Here is a 26289-nt window from a genome sequence, read left to right on the forward strand (position 1 = left end):
CGTCGTAAATCGTTTTCATAACACACGAGCGCCGGCAACGCCCTCCTATGGCGTCCGCGATTCACGTGGCCAACACCGTAAGATACGTCGTGGTTGTCTCCATTCTGTATGGAGCGGCTGGCGACGAGGACATCGAGGCAGCCTAGCAGCTGCCAGTGTAGAAGGCTCCTCCTTGCCTCGCGCGCGTTGGGAGAGGGCACGCATCTGGGTCACGTTCCTCGCTCGCACAAGCGAGATTGAACAGCGTTCACCAGCTAACACTCACGTGCTTTGACTCGCACATGCAGCATACGGCACACAACGACGGTTTTATTTTGGACTTAATGCGGAACCTCATGGCGGTGGCGATGGCGACACGGACGGCAGAAATGCGCCTGGATTGTCCGTATAATTGGTATCAAAATAAAAGAAAAGTCGAAAGTTCGGGTGTGCAAAGTCCCAAAATTATTTAGCGCTGGCAGAACGGCTTAAATCGCACAACATGGACAGTTTCAAGTCGTGAGCCGCGCCGCTGTGATAGCGAAAAGCCGTCTCGCGCACGCCTTCATAGTCGAGCGCGCCGATGCGATGGATGATCTTATAAGGTCCGAAATAGTGGCGTAAAAGTTTGTCGCTAAGCCCTCATCGGCGTATTGGGGTCCACCCCAGAACACGGTTGCCGGAAGGGTATTTCATGTAGCGTCGTCAGAGATTGTAGTGCCTGCTGTTGGCCCTCTGCTGGTCCTTGTTGCGCACGTGCGCGAGTTGTCGGGCTTCATCGGCGCACTGGAGATAGGCGCCGACGTCGAGATTCTCTTCTTCGGTGACGTGCGGCAGCATGACGTCTAGAGTTGTCGGGTTTCTTCCGTAAACCAGTTTGAGCAACGTGATCTGCATTGTTTCATGCATCGCCGCGTTTTAAGTGAAAGTTACGTGCGGCAGGGCAACATCCCACGTCTTGGGCTCGACGTCCACGCACACTGCAAGCATGCCGACGGGAGTCTTGTTCAGCCGCTCCGCGAGACCATTCTTCTGTGTGTGGTAGGCGGTTGTCCTCCTAAGGCTTGTGTGACTGTATTGCAAAATAGTGTCGTGGACCAGTGCAGTGAACACCATTCTTCTGTCGGTGAGGTGGACTTTTCGGGCAGGAGGATGTTCTCAACGAACAATTGCGCCACTTAGGCTGCGCTACCTTTGCGCAGAGATTTCGCTTCAGTGAAGCGGGTGAGGTAGTCCATCGCCAAGACGATCCACTTATTTCAGGATGTTGACGTTCAAATTGGTCCCAACAAATCCATCCCGATCTGTTGAAATCGTCGGCAAAGAGGCTCGATCGGCTGCAGTAATCCTGCAGGCCTTCTCGGCATGTCTTGATGCAACGTCACAGACAGTCTCGGTGATGCAACGGTGGTCAGACGCGGTCAGTAATACTTTTCCGCTATCCTCAATAGCGTACGGGAAAATCCGAGGTGCAATGTCGTCGTATCGTCGTGTAGGGTATGCAGTACTTCTGGACGCAGTGTTTAGGTAACAACAAGAAGGTAGTTGGCTGGAACTGGTGAGAAGTCCTTCTTTACGAGTAGATTGTTTTGAAGCAAAAACGAAGACAATTCTGGCTTATATCTACTAGCGACAACGTCCATGTTGCCTTACAAATACTCGACAAGGCATTTTTTAGCTTTGGGTTTGCTCGTTGTTGTTCAGCAAAGACTTCTGCACTTATTATTCCAAAGAAGGCGTCGTCATCTTTGTCTTACGGCGGCGGGTCAATGCGGGTGCGTGATAGGCAGACCGCATCAGGGTGTCTTCAACCGGACTTGTAGATTACAGTGATGTGATATTTTAGCAATCGCAGGCTCCAACGCGCCAGGTATCCTGAAGGGTGCTTCAAATTTGCGAGCCAGCACAACGCGGATGGTCGCTGCCATATAGGTGAGGGCGCAATTTTGCTGTATGCCACGTGATGGCGAGGCATTCCTTTTCGGGCGTAGAATAATTACCTTTCTCTTTTAAAAGCGACTGGCTAGCGTAAGCAAGCACCCGTTCAAGTCCGTCCTTCGCCTGAATTAGGACGGCCCCGATCACTAAGCTGCTGGCGTCAGTGTGGATTTCCGTTTCGGCGTCCTCGTCGAAGTGTGCAAGTACTGGGGCGACTGCATGCGTCGTTTGAGTTCTTGAAATGCGTCGGCCTGTGGCGTTTCCCACTTGAACTCGGCATCACATTTAGTTAAATGCGTCAGCGACTCAGCAATGCGTAGAAAGCCTTCGACAAAGAGCCTGTAGTTGACATCCATGCCAAGGAATCTACGCACCGCCTTGTTGTCGACGGTGTGCGGTAACTTTTTGATGGAAGCTGTTTTCTGCAGGTTGGGGGCGTACTCCATATTTCCTTATAACGTGGCCCAGGAACAGAATTTCATCGTAAGCGAAGCGCCACTTTTTCGGCTTCAGAGTTAGCCCTGATGATTTGATGGTCTCTAGTACGATCCAAAGCCGCGTAAGTTAATGGACGAACTTTCCGGCGATGACGACGACATTACCCAAGAAAACAAGACAGTCTGCCAGTTTAATACTGCTAATTATGCGCTGGAACGTTGCAGGCACCAAGCACAGTCAGAATAAAATGACCACGAATTCATAGGGATCGTCTGGCGTAATGAAGGCTGCCTTTTCGCGATCTCTCTCGTCAACGTCTATTTGCCAGTAGCCAGTCTTTACATCTATCGATGAGAAGTAGTTAGCGTTACAGAGCCGACCCAGTGCGTCGTCTATCCGTGGGAAGTGGTATGCGTCCTTTTTCGTGGTCTTGTTCAGTCGACGATGACCGACGCAGAAACGCTGGGCAGAAGGATTGAAATCCAGGCCAGTTGGCACATATGTAAAGGGAAAGACCAGTCACACTGGGTTCCGCCATTTTTCTTCACCAGGACTACAGGAGATGGCCACGGATTTTGCGACGGCTGGAGGATATTGTCGCGCAGCATTTCGTGGACATGTTGCTTCATCGCTTCTCGTTCTCGCGTGGGAACTGGGTAGAGGGCTTTAGTGGTGTGGTCGAGCGCATTCTTCGGCTCTTATACCATGCTTTCCAACTGGTGTTATTCAAATCCTCGATGACGTCGAAAAGCGGTCTTAGTGTTGTCGGAGAAGACTTCTGCGCTATTGCTTCTTACTCATGGGGATGCTTGGATTTATTCCGAAGTCTGGTTCAGGAACTATGGTCGTCAGGACAGATGCGGCAGAATCCGAGAGGACAAACGAATTGCTGGTTTCCACAATTTCCTCGACGTACACGATCGTCGTGCCCTTGTTGAGGTGTTTGAACTCCTGGATGAAGCTTCTCAGCATCACTTTCGCTTTCCCTCCGTGCAGTCGAACGATTCCTCTTGCGACGCAAATTTAACGGTTGAGGAAAAGACGTTGGTCGCCCTGGATGACGCCTTCTACATCTGCGGGTGTTTCGGTGCCGACGGAAATATTGCTGGAGTGGGGCAGGATGCTCACTTGATCTTCGAGCATACTCAAGGCGTGGTGAATACGAGAACCCTCCGGCGTTATTGCTTGATTTTCCGACATCGTTATCAACTTCAGGTCAATGATTGCGCTGATTTGGTTCAGGATGTTCATGCCGAGAATGACGTTTCGTGAACTTTTTGGGAAGGTAACGAAGGTGGCACGGGAAGTCCGGTCATGAAAGCTGATAATTGTTGTGCAGATTCCAGTTGGCGTTATCTGGTGTCATCCAGCTCTCCGGATTTGAGGGCCTTCCTATGCAGTCTTAACTTTCTTCGAATGGGTGGCAAGAGGTTAACTTATCACGGAGTAGTCGGATCCTGTGTCCACTAAAGCGGTTATTGCATGGCCATCGAGAAGCACGTCGAGGTCGGTGGTTCTCTGTCTTGCGTTGCAGTTAGGTCGCAGCGTCGGATCGCCGCTGCGTCACGTTGATGTGTGGCTGGTACGTCGCGGCATGAGGTCCTTGGTCGGCGATTTCTTTGCTTCCTGGCTTCATCGGGATAGCGCCGTGTCATTGTTACGTCGTCGAGGTAGTCTCTTAGGCGTCTTCGTCAGAGGCTGAGGGTCTTCGTCATTTCGACGAACAACCGCACCTCCATCGACTGCTTTTAGTTTCCCAGATATGGGCTTGCAGACCAGCCCTGGGCTTGGCCAGTGCATAGTCTGTGCTGAGGCTACAGGTAGCGGATAGGTGACGGGGAACCGGATGGTCGTCGAGGGCTCTACTGTGTGGCAGCGAGATAGTCGGCGATGTCACGTGGGTGTTCAGCTTGCTGAGGGCGCGCTGCGTTGGCGGCGAACCCTCTCAATCCCATTTAGCGGTATAGGCACCGGCTGTAGACGTGGCCGGCTTCTCTGAGGCGATAGCAAAGTGGACGGTGGTCGGGGCGCGCTATCAGTCTTCCTTGGAATACAGCACTGAGTGATGGGGTAGCATGCTGGAAGCGGTGGTTATGGATTACGGAAATGTGGCCTTACTGGGCACTGCCGCGGGCACGGAGTGACGCAGTGACGGCGGGCGACGGTCGCCTACGTCATCGCTTGCGGCTGAGGCTGCGGAGATTAAAGGAATACAAGTGATTTTTGGAGCTCCTCACGTACGACGTTGGCAATCGAAGCCGCTTGAGTCTGTGATGAAGGGAACAGATTCTGAAGGTCATCCCGCAAAACCGCTCTGCTCGTCTCATGCAGGTTGCCGGTGGTCACTGATTGAACACCGACGTAGTTTGCCGAGCTCTTGCAGGCTGTTGCATTGTCGGTTCCACATTTGCAGTGTTTTCTCGATGCTGGTTCACTCTTGAAGAAACTCTTCGACGGTCTTTGGTGGGCTTCGTATCATTCCGCCGAAAAGTTCTTCCATCTCACCATACATGAGTAGGCGGACTTTTTCCTTCTACAGTTTTGGGTCGGCGCGGCCGAACAGATGGCTCATTCCTTCCGTAAGAATTGCAACGTTGTCATTACCTAGCTGCACTCGGGCTTCCAACGGAACTTTGACCCTTTCTTTCGGGACAATGCTCGTGAAGATCCTCAGGAAGTTACTGCAGAACAGGTCCCACTTTCTAAAGGTAGACTCTCGATTCTCAAACCATGTCCTCGCTGTATATTCCAAGGAAAAGTACACGTGAGGCAGCTTATCCTCAGAGGCCCAGTTGTTGAAAACCGAAATCCTATCGAAAGTCTCGAGCCAAAGAAATATTAGGTTAGGGGGTTTTAAGCGCAAAAGCGCTTTGTAATTATGAGGCATGTCGTAGTGGGGGACTCCGGAAACCTCGGCTTTTTTACCGTGCACACAAATCTAAGTATACGGGTGTTTTCGCAGTTCGCACCCATCGAAATGCGGCCACCATATCCGGGACTCAATCCAAGATTTCGTGCTTAGCAGCTCCACACCGCGGCCACTAAGCGATCATGGCGGTTGTCTCGAGTTAGGTTTGCGCATCCACCGACGAAGATCAAAGGAAGGTAGGTGGCTCCCTACGTTGTTGAAGCACGATGAGGGACACTGGCGCTCCCATTGTGGGCGTTGATTGGTAGAGATCTTTCTGGTCGTCTCAGGCAAACGTTCCTGCTCCTTCCAGCCTGCGGCTAGCTGGCTGGTTCTTGGCAATGTCAGTGTTGCCTTTGTTGTTCGGGCTTGGATCACAACCTTGCGGTGGTGTTCGGCACCAGAACGCACTAGCACTGTGATGACGGAACTTCGAGTCACGGAACTAACTTTTTATTAGGCGCTTTTTATGCTGCCCACAAAAGCAATTTACACTCAAAGCACAGCAATAGCGGCAAACACGGTCGGCGATCGTCGAAAATCTTATCAGCCGATCAAGCGCGTCGGATTTTATACGTCAGTCATCGAAGGTTCCATAGTAAACGCTGGTGCCCGCATTCCTTCTATAAAGTTCTACATCATTCGCGTCACACATACATGCAACCAGATTACACAAGGTTCGGTGACGACAGACAGTGGATATAACCATCCATTACACTCTAGAAAACTCCGATACATGCACGCGCGTCCTGCGCTGAGCGATAACAGTTGTTAGACGGTGGAAAGCGCACACCCACGTATGACACATGTGCTATGCATGGTAAACTGAGGGGGCGTCGTCCACTTCTCTGTATATCGTAGCTTGATCATCTGAAGGGCGGTGCCCCAGTTCACTGTATAAACCTCAATAAATCCTGGGCACTCGTGCCCTGGCAACTGGGAAGGTGGTGTCTTTCTGATACATGGTGTCAGATGTGTCTAGCCCCTGCACCCATCCGCTCGTCGGAAGGATTGCAGTCGCCAAACGGAGGCTGCGAGCATGGATTTCATGAAGCCACCGAAGCCGTTGCGGTTGGAAGGGGACGTATACAAGCACTGGGGCTGTTTAAGCAACGGTTTCAACTATTCCTGGCTGAAACGGAACCAGTGAGTAAGAAAAGAGAAGCGTGGACGATAACTGTGTCGCTGGAGTGAGCCATCGAGGTATATAACAGCATCACGGAAGACGTGTCAAAGGATGCTTATGACGCAGTAACTAAGGAGCGAGACAAATACTTCGCTTCTCAAGTCAATGAGGTCCATCAGCGCTACCTTTTGCGTAGCCTAATGCAAGAGCCACGTGGGCCTTTCGAACATTTAATAGATCTGAAGACGAAGGCACCAGCGTGTAACTTTGGTGGGCTAGCATAGTCAACGATCAGAGAGCAAATTGATTTTCGCACAAATGACGCAAGAACTCGAGAGAACCTTCTTTCTAACAACCAGTTGGCGCTGCAAAAGACACAAGAACTGTGCAGGGCAGCTGAAGTAGTGACAGCGAACTAGACAATTTGGATGCGAGAACAAAACAGAGTCGACGCAATGCACAAGACAAGTGGTGCTTAGGAAGTAAAGCAGCGCAAAAGTTGCAAATGTCAAAGCTGTCGAAGGGCGCGCGCGCGCGCACCACGAAAATGCCCAGTTCATAGTTCATGGATGAACATGTCGTGCATGCCAAGGAAAAAAACAGTTCGCTATATGTTGTGAAGCAAATCCGCATGTAGGCTAGTTGCGGGACAGTGAAGATGATTTTGAAATTCTCGCTATTGGAAATAAGGCCAGCCGTGCAGACTGGAAGGCGAAAGCTAAGGTTGGAGGAAAACTGATTGATTTTGAAATATACTTGATCGCAGGCCAATCTACTACCATTAGTGCTCTGCGCAGAGATGAAGCCAATGTTAAAGCCCAGCAGTGCGGTGTTGCAATCCCACGGTGGAAGCGAAATCAAGCATTTAGGAACCGTAAGGCAAGGAGCGACGCTGCGCAACCACCCTTTCGCTCAGCATTGTTTCATTGCCCGCAAGGGAGGTCAAGCAATTCTAGGTCTGCAGGCGTGCGAGACCCTGTGGCTAGTATTCCGAAAAGTACACAGCGTATCGCACAGCAGTTAAGAAAAAAGTTGTGAATTTCGTCACCATTTTACTGGCAGCGGCTGTATCCACCGCCACTATCGCATGGTCCTGCATGACGGAGCGCTCCCAGTCGTCCAGCCGGCACGTAGAGTACCACTGGCCTTAAAAGAGCAGCTTCGAGATGAGTTGGAGCGCATGGAGCGGGAAGGCATAATCACGACAGTGACTCATCCTACAGAATGGGTGAGCCTTCTTGTCATTGTGCGCGATAAATGCAGTAACATTCATTCAGTGTCACACAGGCTTAGAAAAAATGCAAGTAGATGTGATGTTAATGTTGCTTTCAGTGCTCCCAATCAGCTAGGTAAGATATGCACTGCCGTACAGAGGAGAAAGGAGCAGGTAAACGGCAAAAAAAGAACAGATATTTGTCAAGGGAATCACCATCCGAACAACAGTTTTACTGACTGTCGTATGGGTGTGGTTTATAAGATTCCCCTTAGTTGTGGCCAGTTCTACGTAGGGCAAACGGGACTGTGTATCATTCAGAGGCTAATGGAACATAAAAGGTCGTTAACCGGTGGATCGCCTTCTAATCTCTCCCTACATTGCCAAGATTGTAACTGAACGCCAGAGTTATAAGAATGCGCGATATTGTACAGGCATGAGAATGAAGATACGCGTGATATGGTAGAGGTATGGCATATCTATAATGGTGGAAGTTCGTGCGTGAGTCAGCCTTCGGTTACTTTATATAAGAAAGAGATTACGTAATTTATTAGTTATCTCTCACGCCTATCTGTCTGTCTGTCTGTCTGTCTGTCTGTCTGTCTGTCTGTCTGTCTGTCTGTCTGTCTGTCTGTCTGTCTGTCTGTCTGCCCGCCTGCCTTTCTGTCTGCCTGGCTGCTGCCTGCCTGTCTGGCAGTCTGTATCTGTCTGCCTGTCTAGATATACTTCTAACAAGTTTGCTATCTGCCTGGGTCACTAGGTAGCCTGTGGTCTAACGGCTGGCGCATCGGGCTGTGTTGACGAGGTACCAGGGCTTGAGACCAACCGTCGAATTCACATCGGTTTGTACGTGCCGCCTTTAAAAAAACAGGTTTTACGCCGACCTGCATCACTGTAGATGCGGGTTCGGTAAGCAGCGCTCATACAAAAAAAGTCCTCGGCACCGCCTTAGACCGCTGAGTCATAGTCGTTCACTTGGCGCTGGTCTTCAATAGACCTCTTTCACAGCAACTTGAAAGTTGCTGTGAAGAGGCCGACATCGGTCACCCGGCCTGCGCTAGTGGGTGTGTGCCGTTCTTCAATGAACGCCTTTGGCGCCGTCTTCTGGTAAATAGGTATGTACCACTGGGAATGTGCCACCCTACAATGACCAAAAAGATGCCCTAAATTTCTAACCCACGTCACAAGCGTTACTTAAGGACCGCAACCCGAAGTATTTGCAGGCTGAGCCGCAAATGCACTGGCTATGTTCCGCTCTTGAATGAACATTTCTCCAATATGGGTCACTGAGTATGTGCCACTGAGTGTGCGGTAAGCGTAAGAACAATTCTCAACGTTCGCAGGCAAGAACGTTTCTGGTCTGGGAGGTCACACGTGGATTTCTCGGCAGCGCCACAAGATAGCACAGCGTATCCAGAATGAAACATAGGGGAAGAGCCTAGTTCTTGCATAACGTGTCACTCAGCGTTTGGACGCACCAGTACACCATGGATTTAGGAGGCCTCACGACGCTTCACGGTGGCGGCGCTAGATGACGCCAAGTCTTCGAAGGAAGCGCGAGAGAGGAGTTCCGCAGTAGAACAGGCATCAAGAATAACTCCTTGAAACTGCGTTTATTTTTGTTTATATTTGTTCAATGCTAACACATTACCGCTGACAAGCATCTTGAGATGGGTTCTCCTTCAGTCATTTTCTATATTTTATCTTACCATCTCAGAATGCTTTTGCCAGAGTTACGCGGTATTTCGTCGTTGTGTTTTTCATGAAGCACAAAGCTCATGCGAAGCTGCGGTTTCACTAGTGTATTTTACCACGAAGAGGACACTTGTGAGTTGTGAGAGGACACTTGTGAGTGCGAATAGGGACTTCGGTGATGCTGCCCCCATCATCACATGTACTACGGTACTTTGTGCAAGTAGCTTTAGTTTGTTGCACCTCCCTTGTATATTGTTTCCGAAAGAAGGCCAGAGGGTTTTGGTATCGAAAAAAACATAGCGTAGCGTCTCTCATTGATGATACATTGAAACATTGTCCCCCCGTTTTTCGTTCCCTTGATTTGTGGAGCCATCATGAATTCACAGCTACTTACTAAACTGTCATTAATTAAACATCAGATTGTGTCATAAGAAAGACTTGCAATTAAACAGCCATACAAGTGTGCATATGGTAGAATTATTCGGAGCATCATGCGGACAACAGGAACTTCGGTTGCGGAAGCTGCCTTTCATGCAATAGGTTGGTTGCTTATCGCCGCCTCGATTGCTGTGTAGAAGATTCCTCTATCACATTACTGGATGCCGAATTTAACTTTTTGCGCAACCGCCTTTGATGTGTATGTAGCGGCTACTCTTCTGCTTGGTAGGCGCATGCGTGACAAGAGGATTATATATATATATATATATATATATATGCACTATCCTTTCTTCCAAGAAACGGTTGTGAGTAGCGCTTGTCCTTGTCTGTCTTCCTTGTGTCCGTGGTTTTATTCGCGCTAAGCTAGCACTTCCAATATGGACGACCAACTAGCCCCACAGTAAACTCTTCTAGAATTCATTTCTCGTACACTGGGCAACTCCTTTTCTGTGTATCCTCTGCAATCCTCTGTCACCGAAGTTCCTATTTCCCACATCGTCGAAGCCACATGCCGGGCCAGGTTTTACGCCTTCTGTGTCCGGAAAGGGTTATACCCTCGAGATGTTTGTGTTCTGTTTGGTTTGGTGAAGCCGTCCTGGGGACACTTCAAGAGGCTTTGCAAACTCCTGAAGTCTGAGCTCTGGCGCCATGTCCGACTGCTGCAAGACTGGCTGCGCGTGGTGTGCCTCCACGGTAATCCGGAATGGCTAGCAAGCAGTAAGTTGCGTGAGTTTAGAAAACTTGCGACTCAGACCACGGAGACAAGGTGGAGGACCATGCTGAGCTTCCTTCTGAGGTCATAGACCACCATACGTGCACAGGGAAAACCAGTGGTCGTATTAGACCAAGTATCGCTCCCCTAGGACGTTTCTAGGCTACTCGAAAAAAGGTCCGAAGTATGCCGTTCCACCCTCCGTCCGGCCCCACGACTTGGTAGGTATCAACTGAGACGTTTCTGCAAGGTGTAGCCAAGAGGACTATGACCAGTGCCTGAAGGAGGGACTTTACGGCATCTCAAGGTGTTCAAGCAGGGCTTCAGACGTTCATGCTAAAAAGAGCCTAGAAGGTATCGTAAAGTATTTCAAGCAAAATGAGCTTATGCTGTTGCAGTCAGATAAGGAAGGTGGGTTGGTTGTGTTGCCAAAAGGTCGGTTTGAAGAAAAAGCGCAGGCAGCGGTGAATAAGAATTTCGTTCCTATTAGTAAGAGTGCAGTTAGAGTCAAGTCAAAATTCATCGAGTTCTGCAAAAGTTTGAACTTGACCACCCTTGCTAAAGGTATTAAGAATAGCAAAGAAAGCTGTTTGACTGTGTTCTTTACCACGAAAACGCACGTGCCCGGTATTCCTTTCAGAACTATCGTTAGCGAGCGCGGGTCGTGGCAGCATTGCGCGAGCCTTTTTCTTTTGAATAAGCTTAAGACGGCTGCAAGTGGATGACCCTTTCCGTGTTAAAAGTTCTTCGGAGGTTGCGCAATTTGTTAAGTGTAATGATGGCATCAAGTATGGTTTTTCCGTTGACGTAGAAGATTTATTCTACTCAATTCCTCAGGACAAGCTGCTGGTTTTCTTAAAGGAATGTATTGAATACAACGATGTGGTCGAATTCCAGAACTCACCGGACCTATAAGTGGACAGCTTTTTAACATTGCTCGAGTTTTATAGTGTGACTTTTATCCTTTACTACGAGCAGCCATATCTGCAACACCGGGTAAAGTGTGTTGGGTCTTGTGTTGCTGCTATTTCGAGCGAAATATTTTTTGTCTTTTGCTGATAGGTCTTTAGAGCAGGTTTCTTATGTGGGGGGGGGGGGGGGGCAGGTATTGAAAGTTTTTAGGTATGTCGATGATTTTTTAGTGCTTTTAAACAATAAGGGTGACTTTACATCCCCTGCTTTTATTTTAGAAGCTTTTAACAACCAAGGCCAAGGGCTCGTTTTTACCCATGAACTTCCTGACAACACAGGCCTGCAGTTCCTGGATTTAAAACTATCTCTTGAAGTTGGCCACGTCTGCTGGTCCTATCACCGCGAGCCATGAAGCAATTGCTGCCGTATGATTTCGCACACTCTAAAGTGGTGAAGCGAGCAGTTGCTAGTCTTTGCTTGGAATCGGCTTTGCGGAAATCGGGCGCACACCAAATGCGGTTTAGTCTCAAGAACCAAGTTGGACGCCTTTTGGCAGCTGGTTTCCCTTTGACGGTCCTCAACGCTATAGTTGAGTCTCTTCTGCAAAAAGTAAAGCTTGGAGCACGAAGGGCGAGAGCAGAGGTCAAACGACCGAACGTAAGGCTAGAGGTTATTCCCTACGTACACAAGGTGTCACACAACCTTAAAAAGGTTGCTAACCGTCATGGCATTCCTCTGTTTTTTTTCTGCACCCAACAAGCTTTTGAAGCTGTGTTCTCGAGTTTGCTGTAAGAGCAGGCGGGGCTGCCGCACGAGGCATAAGAAGCCCTTTGTTGAGTGCTCCAGAGGGGTTGTTTATGCAATTCCCTTGCACCCTTGTGGGCAGCTCTACATTGGTCAAACTGAGCGTTGTGTGAATGACCGTTTAAGGGAACATGCGCAAAAACTAAACAAAAAAGAGGATAAGGGCGAACATTTGGTGGCTCATCAGGGGTAGCACACTCTCAAGTTCAACAAATGGCCACAGAGGGCGAAAAAAATCGACCACGCGCCGCTGCTAACAAAGCCAGCGTAGTAGCATCACTTCGGGATGCTTACGTTAGTTCCAACATTTCCCGGTAGAGGCGTCGTAATAAGCGCAATTTTATCTTACAAACTTTCTCTTACAATTACCGAAGCATTTTCGTTACATAAAAAACAGGGCAAAATTATCATTGCTAATTATATATTGTACTCTTTTGTTAGTAAGTTTATTGTTTATTCTTCATTATAAACACAAATAGCGTTCAGCATCGTCGATCTTTCACGTGACCTCTGGCCTGAATTTGAAATGTTTACCGGTATTTTCGAGTGCACGGCGGCACGGATTCATTCGTGCGTACACTCAGACTGGCTTCTTCTTTGTTTCTGAAACTAGTTTCTTGCGCTTCGATGTCTCGCGTTATTTAACTTGGGGTGAAGTTACGTGTTTTGCAAGCGGACATGTAAGCCCGGAAGTTGGGTTGCTTGCGGTCGTGAGCCATTCGGAACACGTCTGCATCGAAACGGGAGCTGGATTTTGCTACGGCTGACAACGGCAATAACGGTGAGTCGTTTAACACCGCTGCTTGAATCGTTATACAACATCCGTCTCATTACCTTCCAGGCGGGCACAAGTTCACGAACTAGATGCTGCATTACATATGGGCAGTCAGGATCTCCAGTTGCTGTTTCCTAAATAAACCTTTAATTGCGATGCTGTCGTTATACACACACAAGCAGGAAAGAAAGAGCGATATCGGAACGGGCGTCTCATTTTTCATCTTATTGTAGCCGTGGTCGTAGGTGACTGAGTAGCCTTCTCAATATACATATTAAACATTTTTTTCGAGTCCGCCGGCAACTTCTTTCGTCCACAAAACCGAATAATCCTTTGGTAAAATGAAGTGAAAGTACAGAATTTAATGTATTAAACAGTTGCAAGCATAATAATTCACCCATATTTCGTACTTATTGGTTCCAAATGTTCTTTCTTTTCAGTTTGGTTTACCGTGGGGCATTTATTTTCGCAGTAGTGAAGCTGTGCATCACGTTCGTACAGAAAAATAATGCATCAGTTCTAATAGCTTCATGACTTTCATGCATGGAACCAGCAGTGTGATCTCTTCTAGTGTATAAATGAACGCACAAATTTTCTCATTTGTGATCTTAATAATACTTAAGCTGTTGACATGCATTGTAGTTAGGCAGACGTTAATTTTATGGACAATAGCAATATTTATTTTACATGCTGCCTAAGCACCCTAGAACAGACAGTGTACATTTGCATGTGTTCTGTAGTCGCAAACCATTACAATATATATGTCACACCTTTTTGCATTTCATATTGCAAAACATTGCTTTTTCAATTTCTGATTCAGTCAAAATTTCTGTTCCAGACATGCAGTAATGAGGACGACACCAGTATAAAGCAACACACTCCACGCACTAAACAGAAGCTGCTGCCTGCTGCAACAAGGTCGTTGTGTGGACGTTGGCTGCTACTACAAGGTAAACAACACGTGGTTCAGAAATAAATATGTTTCATATATGCTGTATTGGCTTGCTGTTTTCAGCAGATATGAATGTTTGTTCATATTTATGGTTCAGTATAATTGGTTCGAACATAAAAGAAAATGCACATGAGTTTGGCTAATCTGTGCTGTATCTCATGTGTCACCGTTCTGCCCCAACAGAGTCTATGCCAAGCACATCTTGGTCATCACAGGAGCTCCTATCTGCACCAACAGGAAGGGGCTGGAGCCGAATTTGAAAGCCTTTTACACCACAAAGAAGCGCATGCAGGAGAATATGGATGAGATATCAAGTCTGCAGAGGACTGTGTTAAAGCTGAAAAGAGCTTTAGCCACCATTCCACCAGCACGGACATTTAGCTGAGTCATCCAGGTAACTCAAAAAGGACTTTCTAAAAATTCGCCTTCAGATGCACCTGCAACATCCGACCAAGCACGGACGACGCTGGCAAAAAGATCGAATTCCGTCAGTTTGCCCTTAATCAGCTTCCTAGCCATGTCAATTCTGTTTGTGCCAAGTGTCATTTTTCTTCTATAAATTCAAGCTTTTTCATTGCCCATTTTTGTTAGAGATCATTTATCCCGATCCAAACATAAATGTCAACCGATTCTTCGCAGATACTCAATACCAGTCACTGTCTAGTAGTCTAACATATCTGTAGCAGTATCTTCTAGTGCATGTTGCCATGCACAATTCCTCTCCTGAAATAGTTGATGCAGCATCGGCATGTGTCTTGCATTAACCTATGCACCATTTTACTTTTCTTTATGTTTTTAGCCTTCAATGCCTGCAGAGCAGAGTAGCTTCTCTCTTGAATGCCAGTTTTATCATTTTACATATTCCTAGTCTCGTTGATGATTGCTGTTCTTCCTCAAAGCCTGGGTCTTTGCGCAAGCTACACTGAAGTGATTAGTGATTGATTGCAGAATCTGGTTTTGCTGCCCCACTTGGTTGCGGTGACTGTGTTACGTATCTCGGATGTGGGTGCCTGGTCAGTTGCATTGGTAAGCAGTCCCTCGAGGTAAGCATTTGCTCCTGCAGTCCGCAAAGCGACATAGACTCCCACTATACACACACACCGTAACTGGTGCTCCCCTTTCGTTCTTGCCTGCTGCAGCCATGGGAAAATTGTGCGTGTGGCCTACCTCGGCCATGGTTTGCTCAAAACAGAGACCAGCATATGTGCTTACATGGTTCGAAGTGTATGAAGTTGATAGCCGTATGGGTGGAAAGGCCCGCAAAAAAGGCTGCCGAAGGTGATGCCCACAAAAGCGACTTGTCCACATTGAGACAAAGTGGGACACAAAGTGTGAGCCACACATTAGCGGCCCTCGAAAGAAAATAAATTTGCAGGTTGGAAAGGAGTTAACGCTAAAATGTCAGGTAGTCCATGTTGCTGTGTTGGTTGTGGCAGCAGATGCCTGCGTCACCTGATTGCTTCACAATGGAAGTTGCTCATCTTCAATGGCAACTATTGGTTCAAATAGGTGCGAGACTCTATCCAATCTGTTTGTACCACTGGTTGTTGCACGTTACCAGACCACCACATGCGACAAAGGCAAGCATTATGCCTGTAAGATGGTTCGTAGCCAATGTATAATGTATTGTCTGAACCTCATGCGGTGACTGATTGCTGTTTAATTTTGCTGTTGTGTCACTTGGTTACGGTTGCAGTGTTATCGTTTTTGAATATTGCGGCCTGGTCGGTTGCACTGGGAAGCAGTCTCTCGAAGTAAGCATTTGCTCCTACAGCCTGCACAGTGACATAGACTCCAAATTTACACACACCGTGATTTGTGCTCCTCGTTCAACCTTTCCTGCTACAGCCATGGGTAAATTGTGCCTCTGGCCTTTCTCGGCCGCGATTAAGCACGAACGGAGACCAGAATACGTGCTTACATGGTCGGACGTGCATGAAATTGGGTGGAAAGGCCCGCAAAAGTGGCTGATGAAGGTGATGCCCACGAAAGCGACTTGTCCATATTGAGACAATGTGGGACACCAAGAGTGAGCCACACGTTAGCGGCCTCCGAAAGAAAAGAAACATGCAGGTTGGAAAGGAGTCAATGCTAAAATGATGGGTAGCCCATGTCGCTGTGTAGGCTGCGGGAGCAGATGCCTGCGTCACCCGATTGCTTCGCACTGCAAATTGCTCATCTTTAACAGCGACTGTCGCTGCAAACAGGTGGGACACTCTGTCCAATCTGTTTCTGCTGCTGGTTGTCGCTCGTTACTAGACCACTACGTGCGACGAAGGCAAGCATTACGCCTGTAGTTGGGCGGCTGAATGTACCGTAAGAGACCCGTGTATGGTGAATGCTCACTGTTGCCATATGGTTCGTAGCCAATGTATGATGTATTGCCTCAACCTTATGTGGTGATTGATTGCTGTTTAATTTAGATGTTATCTTACTTGGTTATGGTCGCCGTGTTATTCTTCTCGAATGTGGCGGCCTCGTCAGTTGCATTGGGAAGCAGTCTCTCGAAGTAATCATTCGCTCCTGCAGCCAGCACAGCGACATAGAGTCCCAATTTTCATGCACCGTGATTCGTGCTCCCCGTTTGCCCTTTCCTGCTGCAGCCATGGGCAAATTGTGCCTCTGGTCTTTCTCGGCCGCGATTAAGCATGAACGGAGACTAGCATACGTGCTTACATAGTCTGATGCGTATGAAGTTGATAGCCACATGGTTGGAAAGGCCCGCAAAAGTAGCTGATGAAAGCGATGCCAACGAAATCGAGTTGTCCACATTGAGACAATGTGAGACATCAAGTTTGAGCCACACATTAGCGGCCCCCGAAAGAAAAGAAACGTGCAGGTTGGAAACGAGCGAATCCGGGGTAGTCCATGTCGCTGTGTAGGCTGCGGCAGCAGATGCTTGCGTCACCCGATTGCTTCGCACTGCAAGTTGCTCATCTTTAACAACGACTGTCGCTGCATACAGGTGGGACACTCTGTCCGATGTGTTTCCGCTGCTGGTTGTCGCTCGTTAACCTGCCCACCACGTGCGACGACGACGGTGAGCCGTTTACGAGCTCGCGTCAATGATTCCAGCGTATCTCGACATGCAAATTTTAATTCTGCTATTGCACGAGAATGTACACTGCTTGTCTTCTGCCAATAAAGTTGCACGTTCTGTTCACTCACTTGTGGCTTGTTTGTATGGGCGTCAGTAGAGGCTCTTGGCAATTAGAACGCACCTGCTACGCGGCAGCGAAGGCATTGAGGCATGCCGCATATCCGGCAGGACAAGCACGGCGCGTACCAGCGTACGCGACCGGCGAAAAACGGCCATATTGGATTTTGTTTAAAAAAAAGTGTACTTCCGCTTCCGGATTGAGCAACGTCATCTGGCGTCCACCTAAGTAAGTTCCATGCGCTGCCACTGCTTATTTTCGAACCACTGCGAAAGGTACAGTTTCCCTTCTCTAAGTTGGTTCTTTATTCTATGGGCTCATGTTACCGCGTGTGGTAGCGACGCTCGATTTTCTGCGACATCTATTCTTGGCAGGAGCGGCAACACCTTTTTCAGGCTCGCTCTTGAGGCCTTCTTTATCAAGAAGAACAGAGATAGATGTGTGAGTGAGCTTTCCATCACATTACTGGATGCCGAATGTAACTTGTTGCGCAGCCTCCTTTGATGTGTATGTACCGGCTACTCTTCTGATTGGTAGGCGCATGCGTGACAAGAGGATATGTATATATATATGCACTATCCTTCCTTCCATTAAACAGTTGTGACTAGCGCTTGTCTGTCTTTCTTGAGTCCGTGGTTTTATTCGCGCTAAGCTACTACTTCAAATATGGATTGCTGTGACCAGTCGCATTTATTTGATTACGTTATAACGCAGGTTCCACCGCCAAAAGTAGGAAAAGCAGTACTCGGGACCCCGGCAAGGCTCTCCAGCTCTTCTCTCACTCTCGTGCGTTTGCCGTCGGCGGACCAGACGGCCACAAAGAGTGATAGCTGTCCGACTGAAGGAGCAGTGCAGAATAAGGCTTGCCCCAGCACAGCAGCACAAGATCAACTACACGAGGCTAGTGAGGTCAATCGAGGCCAAGGAAATGGTTTCCACACGTGGACACTGTACAGAGGCCTTACGTACTCCTCGCTCTCGAGCTTCTTCTTCTCTACTTGCACTGTGATCGTCAAAATGTTAAAGTGTGTACCGCGATCATTATAGTGACACTTTCGCCAAGTGATGATGGCTGCATTTTGCACTTATCTTTCTCATGAAAGTGGTGAAATAGGTCAGTTTTATAACATGTTGAATTAGCGATGAGAAAAGTTCGAACTCCGCATACTGTAGTATACCAAGTATAGGTGACTTCAATGAAGCAGTGGGGAAAAAAGGCTGGTGAACTACGCCGTCGATTCCAGGAACGCTAGGCGAGAGATTCTGGTAGAATTCGCAGAAAAATATAAGTTACGAATAATGCCGACCTTCTTCAGGAAGAGTAGCAGCAGAAAGTGCTCCTGGAAAGTCCTAATGGTGAAACGAGAAATGAGATACATTTCCTAATTTCTACCGATTACAGCATAGTGATCACAGAATGATGGGGTCTAGGATTCACCTCAATTTTGAGAAAGAAAAAAGTAAAACTGTTCAGGAAGACAACGAATATCCAAGACGCAGTAAACGTAAAAGCAGACCAGTTTAGGCTTGTACTTGCAAAATAATACACAGTCATAGGAGAAAGAGGTGAAGATGATAGAGCTTGTGAATGAACTCATAACTAGGCTGGATTCGGAAGGAGCATTTGAAGTGGGAAGTAAGCCACCGAAGGAAAGCAGTAGGTTAGCTGTTCCTAGTAACAAAGGATCTAATACAGAAACGAAAAACAATGAAAGTGTCCAACTCAAGAGATCAAATAGAATTCGCTGAATTGTCCAAACTGATCAACAAGGTGAAAATACGAGACATTTGAAATGAAGGCGTGAGAAAGACGGAGGAAGTAGTAAACATGGACGCAGCAATAAAGCAGTTAGAAGGAAACTTGGCATAATACAAACCAATATGTATGCGCTGAAAGATAAGCAGGGTAATATCATTAGCAATCTCGGAGATGTAGTAGAAGGAGCGGATGAATTCCATACTGACCTGTACATTATCCAGAGCAGTCGCAATGCCTCCATTCGAAGTATTAGTGAACAGGTTACAGAGGCTCTTCCTATAACTAGCGCTGAGGTGAGAGGTGCCCCACAAGACGTGAAACGGGCGAGATTGGCAGGAGAAGATGGAATAACAGTTGATCTATTCAAAGACGGAAGAGACATGATGCTTGAAAAACTGGCGGTCCCTTGTGCGAACTGTCTGGAGGAACGCAAGCATTATATTATTCCACAAAAAGGACACTTTAGAGAATTTAAACGTTATAGGCCCATTAGCTTACTTCCAGTATCGTATCAAATATTTACCGAGACAATTTCCAATACAATAAGGGAAACACTGGACATCAGTCAGCCAAGGGGACAGGCTGGCTTCAGGAAGGGATACTCTACAACGTATGCCATCCATGTCATCAACAAGGTAATCGAGAAATCCACAAAATACAGTTTGCTTCTCGATATGTCGTTCATAAATTACGAAAAGGCATTTGATTCAGTAGAAATACCATCAGTCATACAGGCATTGCGTAATCAAGAAACACAGGACGCTTAAGTAAATATAGTGGAGAATATCCACAGAGATTCCGCAGCTGCCTTCAATCTCCACAAGAAAAGTAGGAAGATAACTATAAAGAAAGGGGTCAGAGAAGGAGACACAATCATTCAAATGCTACTCACTCAGTGCTTAAAAATATTCAAGCAATTAAACTTGGAAGGCTCAGGAGTGAGGATCAACGGCAAATATCTCAGCAATTATCAGTTTGCAGATTATATTGTGCTGTTAAGCAGCACTAAGATCTAGTTACAACAAATGATTGAGGGCCTTAACAGAGAGAGTGCAAGAGAGAGTGAGAGAACAAGAGTTCAGGATCTCCAGTCAGCTTCCGGAGTCTGTGGAGCAGTAGGTTTACCTACGTCCATCACAGGCAGTCGACCCTTATCATGTGAAGAAAATTTACAGAATAAAAATAGGGTGCATCACGTACGCCAGACACTGCCAGATCCTGACTAGAAGCTAACTATTATCATCGAAAAGAAAGGTGTACAATCAGTGAATTTTACCGGTGCTAACAAAAGGGCAGACATTTAGACGCTGGCAAAGAAGCTAGAAAACAAGTTAAGGACCGCACAAAGAGCGATGGAACGAAGAATGTTAGACGTAACTTTAAGACACAGAAAGAGAGCGGTGTGGATCAGAGAGCAATTGGGGATAGCCGATACTCTAATTGACATTACGAGGGAGAGAGATGTAAATGAGAGAAAGGAAGGGAAGGTCACCAAAGTTAAAGCCTCCACTTCGACACCCTGGACTAGGGGATGGGAAAACGGAAGTAAATACGGAAATAAGAGCAGGGACAAAATGAAAGGCATGAAAAAAAGAGGTACCGGCTCAGTATAGTCTTTTTAATATGCCACTGTCACGTAGGAAATGCTAACAAATTCACATTAAGAAAAGAAATTTAGCTGGGAAGGTCATGTAATGCGTAGTAAGATAACCGGTGTACCATTAGGGTTGCAGAATGGGTGCCAAGAGAAGGGAAGCGCAGTCGAGGATGGCAGAAGACTAGGTGGTGCGATAAAACTAGGAAATTCGTGGGCGTTAGTTGGAATCGGTTGGCGCAGGACAGGGGTAACTGGAGATCGCACGGAGAACCCTTCGTAATGCAGTTGACATAAAATAGGCTGAGGGGATGACAAATTAGGTCAAGTTCTATTTTTTAGGTCGGGTAAGAGGATGGTCAAATGTACGATGGCTCAGCCGAAAAGCCTCACCCATTTATTCCTCTGCATGTGCAAGACAACCACAAGAAGATTAAGACTAGAAGATTACGGCTAATATTTTTATTTATTAAACAGAGAAAATTTTTATTACTAGATAGCAAAGTCTCAATTAGCATTCCTGAAAAACTGTTCCGCATATATGTTTCTGATGTGAAATAGTTCAAAAGCAATTATTTTTCTGCGGGATCTAATTTACAGCTTTTTGTCGGTAGCTACTTAGTGTTAAAGGATGGAACAAAAAATGAAAAAGAAACGCCTTTTGCGAAGAATCGCTCCAATATAATTTACATGAGTGATTCTTCGCAAAATGCGTTTCTTTTTCATTCGAAATCTTCATACTTTGCAGGAACTAAGTTGAATATGCAATAGTGCAAATGTGATAGCAGGCCCTATCCTTGAAATTATCAGTCACTCTCAGCACCAAAAGAAAATCATATTACTGTCACAAATACTGGCGGGGAGATAAATGAGCCCCTGTTCGCATGCTGCAGCGCACACGCGATGAACTGAAGGACGCGCAAGGCCCATTTGGTTAACAGCCGGCATGATTTGCGATGAGGGTGTTATAGGGATAATTTTGTTCCGTAATATTGGGAAGCTAACAAAGCCGCGCGGTTTTTTCCGCGATTCCAGAGGTAGAAGTGAAAAGAACTATTTGATATCGATCACATTGGGAGTGTCAGTTATAAATTCTTGTGATACGGACATGCTGCGTGTTTTTAACGTGTCCTAAAAGTTACACCGCCTTCATCAAGTGATCAAATAGGCGATGTAATGTTCACTTTTCGACTTACAGAGGTGGCCCGTGAACACATCGTTTTAAGAAACTTATCGGAAGCGATGCATTAACACGACGCATGTAAACCCGGAAAGATTTGGTGCGATATATACACGGAAGCAGCTGCACGTTACCGCGATACGACTGTATTGAAGCCAGCCGCACATTGAATTTGGCCGCATTCGGGGAACAACGTTAAATTACACTTTCCGGTGTTTACTATGGCTAGAATGAAACTGGGACATTCGGTCTAGATACTGTTTTAGAACTGGAGGGCCAGCATCGTGGTTAAAATCCTACATTAGAAAATGCAGTCATCAACAAATAAACATATAGGTCTGTAAGAGCAAATCGAACGTCATTGATATAGATAACGAATAGTTAATAGCACAAAAGAATGTTTATGAAACACCAGACGTAAGACCAAGTAGTCAAGAAGAGCCGTTAACAAAGGTGAATCTCCAAGCTTTGATATTTAATAATGATGGTGCAGCTGAGTGCGCTAAATGCATGTGCCTGCGAGAAAAGGTAAACGCGAGACTCGACAAATACAAGAAAAGGCAAACGGCCGTTTTCCTCTCCTTCATACGTGAAACTAAGGGCGTCCTTCATGAAATATAAATGAGAAGTGAAACGAGGCCAAAGCGTATATTCAGTTTAAAAAGCAATCATCAATAAACTGGAGAAACCGTTCCGGCCTAAGAGAGAATGTAGCAAGTACAAGGCGCTCCATGTGCTCCATGCATGCTCAAGTTGGTCTGGAAGGCTGAGGCTGCAATTGCGGTTCCGTGAAGTTGCTTACAAAAAGCACTGTGAGAAACGAAATGGCGTTCTGGAGACAAAACATTAACAGATAGCTAATATCTGTTGCGTCAATGAGCGTTCTTTCTGGCAGATAACGATCACGTTCAAGAGCATCGGAACGTATTTGCACAGCCAAGTCTCCATAAGAGGACTGACGAAACCTTGTTTGACATCAAATGACTCAATAATCTCATAGTTATTGATTAAAACGCCGCTCAAATTTTCGGCAAAATCGCACGAGTTACTTGCATGCGTCGAAGAGCGGCCTCCGGTTCTGGTAGCTCCTGCAGAGGTGAACAGCTACAATCAGCGGATAGGGAGCGCATGGAGACGTCAGGCTTCCTTATGTTCGGGTGTCCACAGAGTGCCGGGGCTGAATATTCGTCACATAAGAGCGAGCAATAGAAGACTTGCGCTTTCGAGAAGTGCAAATGCAAATCTTAGGAAGCGACTTCTGTATCGCCCTCTGCACTTCAAGGGTCGTAGCCTTGGGGAGACGGCAGTACGTGTTGGAGCAAGGAATGCGTCAGTGGGGAAAGCAATTAGGCTACATAGTTATAAGGTAAAGTGCCGTTGTTTATTGTATTCTGGAAGCACCGTTAATTTTTCACTGTCACATGCGCTTCTGATGGTCTGGCGGTCATCTGCAGATAGTGGAGACGGGAACTGTTTCACACGAAATTCTGACAGCGTGCCGATAACTCGTGTGCGATCTTCGTTGTGACGTTAAAGTTGATCTTGCTGATTGTACTTGCCGCTGCGCAAGCAAGCTTTTTTATGTTATATGTGAGAGTAGTGTTCAATTTAAGGTCGACACCAATGACTGCCAACTCAGCAACGTTTTGATTATATGCAAATAGATTGTGCATGGTGTTTGAAATGCTGCCCTTGATCAGTGCCCGGTAATACTGAATTGTGCCTCAACTGTACAATATGCAGATATGGGTCTGTAAACTGTATCGCTATGCGTGATAATTGACGATCTGGTTATGAGGCATGCCGTAGTGTGGGACTCCAAAATAATTTTAACTTCCATGGAATCTTGAAGCTGCACCAACGCGTGGTGCACTGACAGTTTTGTGTCTCGCCCCACCGAAAGGCGGCTGCCGACGTCCGATCCCATTGAGCTCATGCTTAAGAGCGCAACGCCACAGGCACTAGACAACGGCGGGCAGATATGGCTGAGTTATGAGAGGAATCTAAAGGAAAGATTTGGGAAATACACTTGGTACCCTAATAACTGAAGCTGCCTAGATAGATGTTTATTGCCGCTTCGTTTCGAAGGTTGACGTCTATAGAAATCATGGTGATTGCCAACATCATCTTTATTATCGGGCAACATGAGCCACATGCGTGGTCCGCATAGATACGCTCTACGGAACTTTGTACACAAGGCCTTCATAACTGCCACTATTACTGTTCTTGTTTGTTTTATGTCCCTCCGCACCGACCACCCCCCATTCTTGGGAACTTCGGACACATATTCGCTAACAAAATTCATTCGTCTCAAGGGGAAGCTTCAACCACTCTAACTGTAACATAAAACACACAAAATCAACAGAAATTATTGTTCTTCAGCAGCCACTGCTGCAATTTTAGCGTTTTTCAAAGGCGAATATAAAATATATCAATTTTTAAGGCGCTAATTAATTATATAAGTTGCAGAAGTTATAAGTTATGTTATAAGTTATAGGTGTAAGTTATTAGTTACTTAAAAAATTTAGTGTGCTGAAAAATATAATTTTACACTTCTGTGACAAAGTAGTGAAACAAGATATCACATCCTGTAAGTAAACTGTATTGGTGCAGTTGAACTGGACAAGTTATGTATATTATGCAGCACTGAGACAATATGTTATTTCCCAATAATGCTTTTACACAACCTGTGTAAATGCCGTTAGGATTGATGTGAGCTGCAGTAAACCTATATATGACAATTATCCACTTTAGATGCTCTGTCAGACGCAGTTGACAGCATTGGGATAACTGTTTTTGGTAAATATGTACGGAATCGTTTATATTTTGCTCCAGCCCTTCATAAATTTACAGATTTGAATCATATTAAGAAGTTGGAGAAGTAAAATAAATGTTTCTTTAGAAGGATCTGTACAGCTTGGAATTTATTAAGCTTATAAAATACAATTTGTTTAAATCGCTGCCGTCCGTCATTTTCTACTCACATTACGCCCTAAAAATGTGATTGAAAAACCAGCTTGCAGTTGAACAAAAGCTTCTTATTATCTTCCTATTGAAAGAGCCAGTTTTTTATTCATCCAATAAACCTTTTTAGTGCGTGCAACTTTCTCAGAATTTATTTTTCCGCGAAGTTACCCCGAATATAGCCGAGTGAAACGAAATTTAGGCCCGTAAAAACATAATGTTACGTTGCAGAAGTCACATATACGGATGTATTTACAATATTCTCACATTGCATTGACGGTTGAGGACACAGCAACAATGGCGAAAGCAACTTTATTGGGCGAACCTGTGCCCACAAAAACAGGCTGCACTCAAAGTTCAACGAAACCGGCGAACACAGTTGCCGATCGTCGAAAATCTCATCAGCGGGTCAAGCGCGTCGTCTTTTATACATCAGACCAGCGTGTCTTCCGCAAAGTTCTAGAGTATTCGCGTCGCGCATACATCTAATCAGATTACAGAAGGTTCGGTGACAGACAGCGGATCGAAGCATCGATAACATTCCGGAAACTTCCGATACATGCTGGCGCGTCCTGCGCTGTGCGATAACATTTGTTAGGCGGTGAAACGTGGCCGCCCGATAATGTTAACAAGTACACGTGTCAATGCCCCTCTCTTAAAAAAAGCGTCGGCCCGATGCTGCAAACAAGCGAAAGTAATAAACACAATTCCAGAAGAGGGTTATAGCACCGAAAAAGACAACACATAGCAAGCGAGACGGGACAGGCGCAACTTCCAACTGTTTATTCACCGTACCCGCCGTGGTTGCTCAGTGGCTATGGTGTTGGGCTGCTGAGCACGAGGTCGCGGGATCGAATCCCGGCCACGGCGGCCGCATTTCAATGGGGGCGAAATGCGAAAACACCCGTGTGCTTAGATTTAGGTGCACGTTAAAGAACCCCAGGTGGTCAAAATTTCCGGAGTCCTCCACTACGGCGTGCCTCATAATCAGAAAGTGGTTTTGGCACGTAAAACCCCAAATATTATTATGTTTATTCACCGCGTATGCGAATCAATATAAGGACAAATCAAGATGGGTAGCAAGAACCACACATGCGCGTGATGGTTGACGGGACAGGCCCAACTTCCAACTGTTTATTCACCGCGTATGCGAATCAATATAAGGACAAATCAAGATCGGTACATAAACACAAACACACGTAGCAAAGAAACAACAAAATAAGGAATTTCGACAGCATGCGTTAAAAGGCTTAAGGCGCACCACGTGGACCACTTCAGATCGTGCGCGGCGCCGCTGTGAATGAGAAACGCCGTCTGGCACGACCTCATAGTCCAGTTCGCCAATACGTTGGATAATCTCCTAGGGTCCGAAATAGCGTCACAATAGTTTCTCACTGAGTCCTCGTCGGCGTATAGGGGTCCAAACCCGAACACGGTCGCCGAGCTGGTACTCCACGTAGCGTCGTCGGAGGTTGTAGTATCGGCTGTCGGTACGCTGCTGGTGCTTTATCCGCAGGCGGGCGAGCTGTCGGCCTTCTTCGCGCGTTGGAGATAGGTGGCGACGTCAACATTCCTTTCATCGGTGACGTGCGGCAGCATGGCCTCGAGAGTCGTCGTCGGGTTCCTGCCGCAAACCAGCTTGAACGGGGTGATCTGTGTTGTTTCTTGCACCACCGTGTTGTAAGCGACGCTTACGTACAGCAGGATGGCATCCTAAGTCTTGTGTTCGACGTCGACTTTCAAT

At 46.7% G+C, this 26289-nt stretch overlaps 1 protein-coding gene across 2 annotated transcripts in view; it reads left to right on the forward strand.

The window, feature by feature from the left end:
• Positions 1-26289, forward strand: part of LOC142558625 (solute carrier family 35 member G1-like) — a 64088-nt gene that overhangs the window by 13773 nt on the left and 24026 nt on the right. The window contains exons 2-3 of one of the 2 annotated variants that reach the window (XM_075670799.1): positions 7452-7617; positions 17763-18073. In XM_075670799.1, the coding sequence (XP_075526914.1) occupies positions 7477-7617; positions 17763-18073 (452 nt within the window). In that variant the 5' untranslated portion in view covers positions 7452-7476. The remainder of the gene's footprint in view (positions 1-7451; positions 7618-17762; positions 18074-26289) is intronic. The other variant, XM_075670800.1, reaches the window with a different exon arrangement.

The sequence above is a fragment of the Dermacentor variabilis genome, chromosome 9, assembly GCF_050947875.1.
Source record: "Dermacentor variabilis isolate Ectoservices chromosome 9, ASM5094787v1, whole genome shotgun sequence".
Lineage (NCBI taxonomy): Eukaryota > Metazoa > Arthropoda > Arachnida > Ixodida > Ixodidae > Dermacentor > Dermacentor variabilis.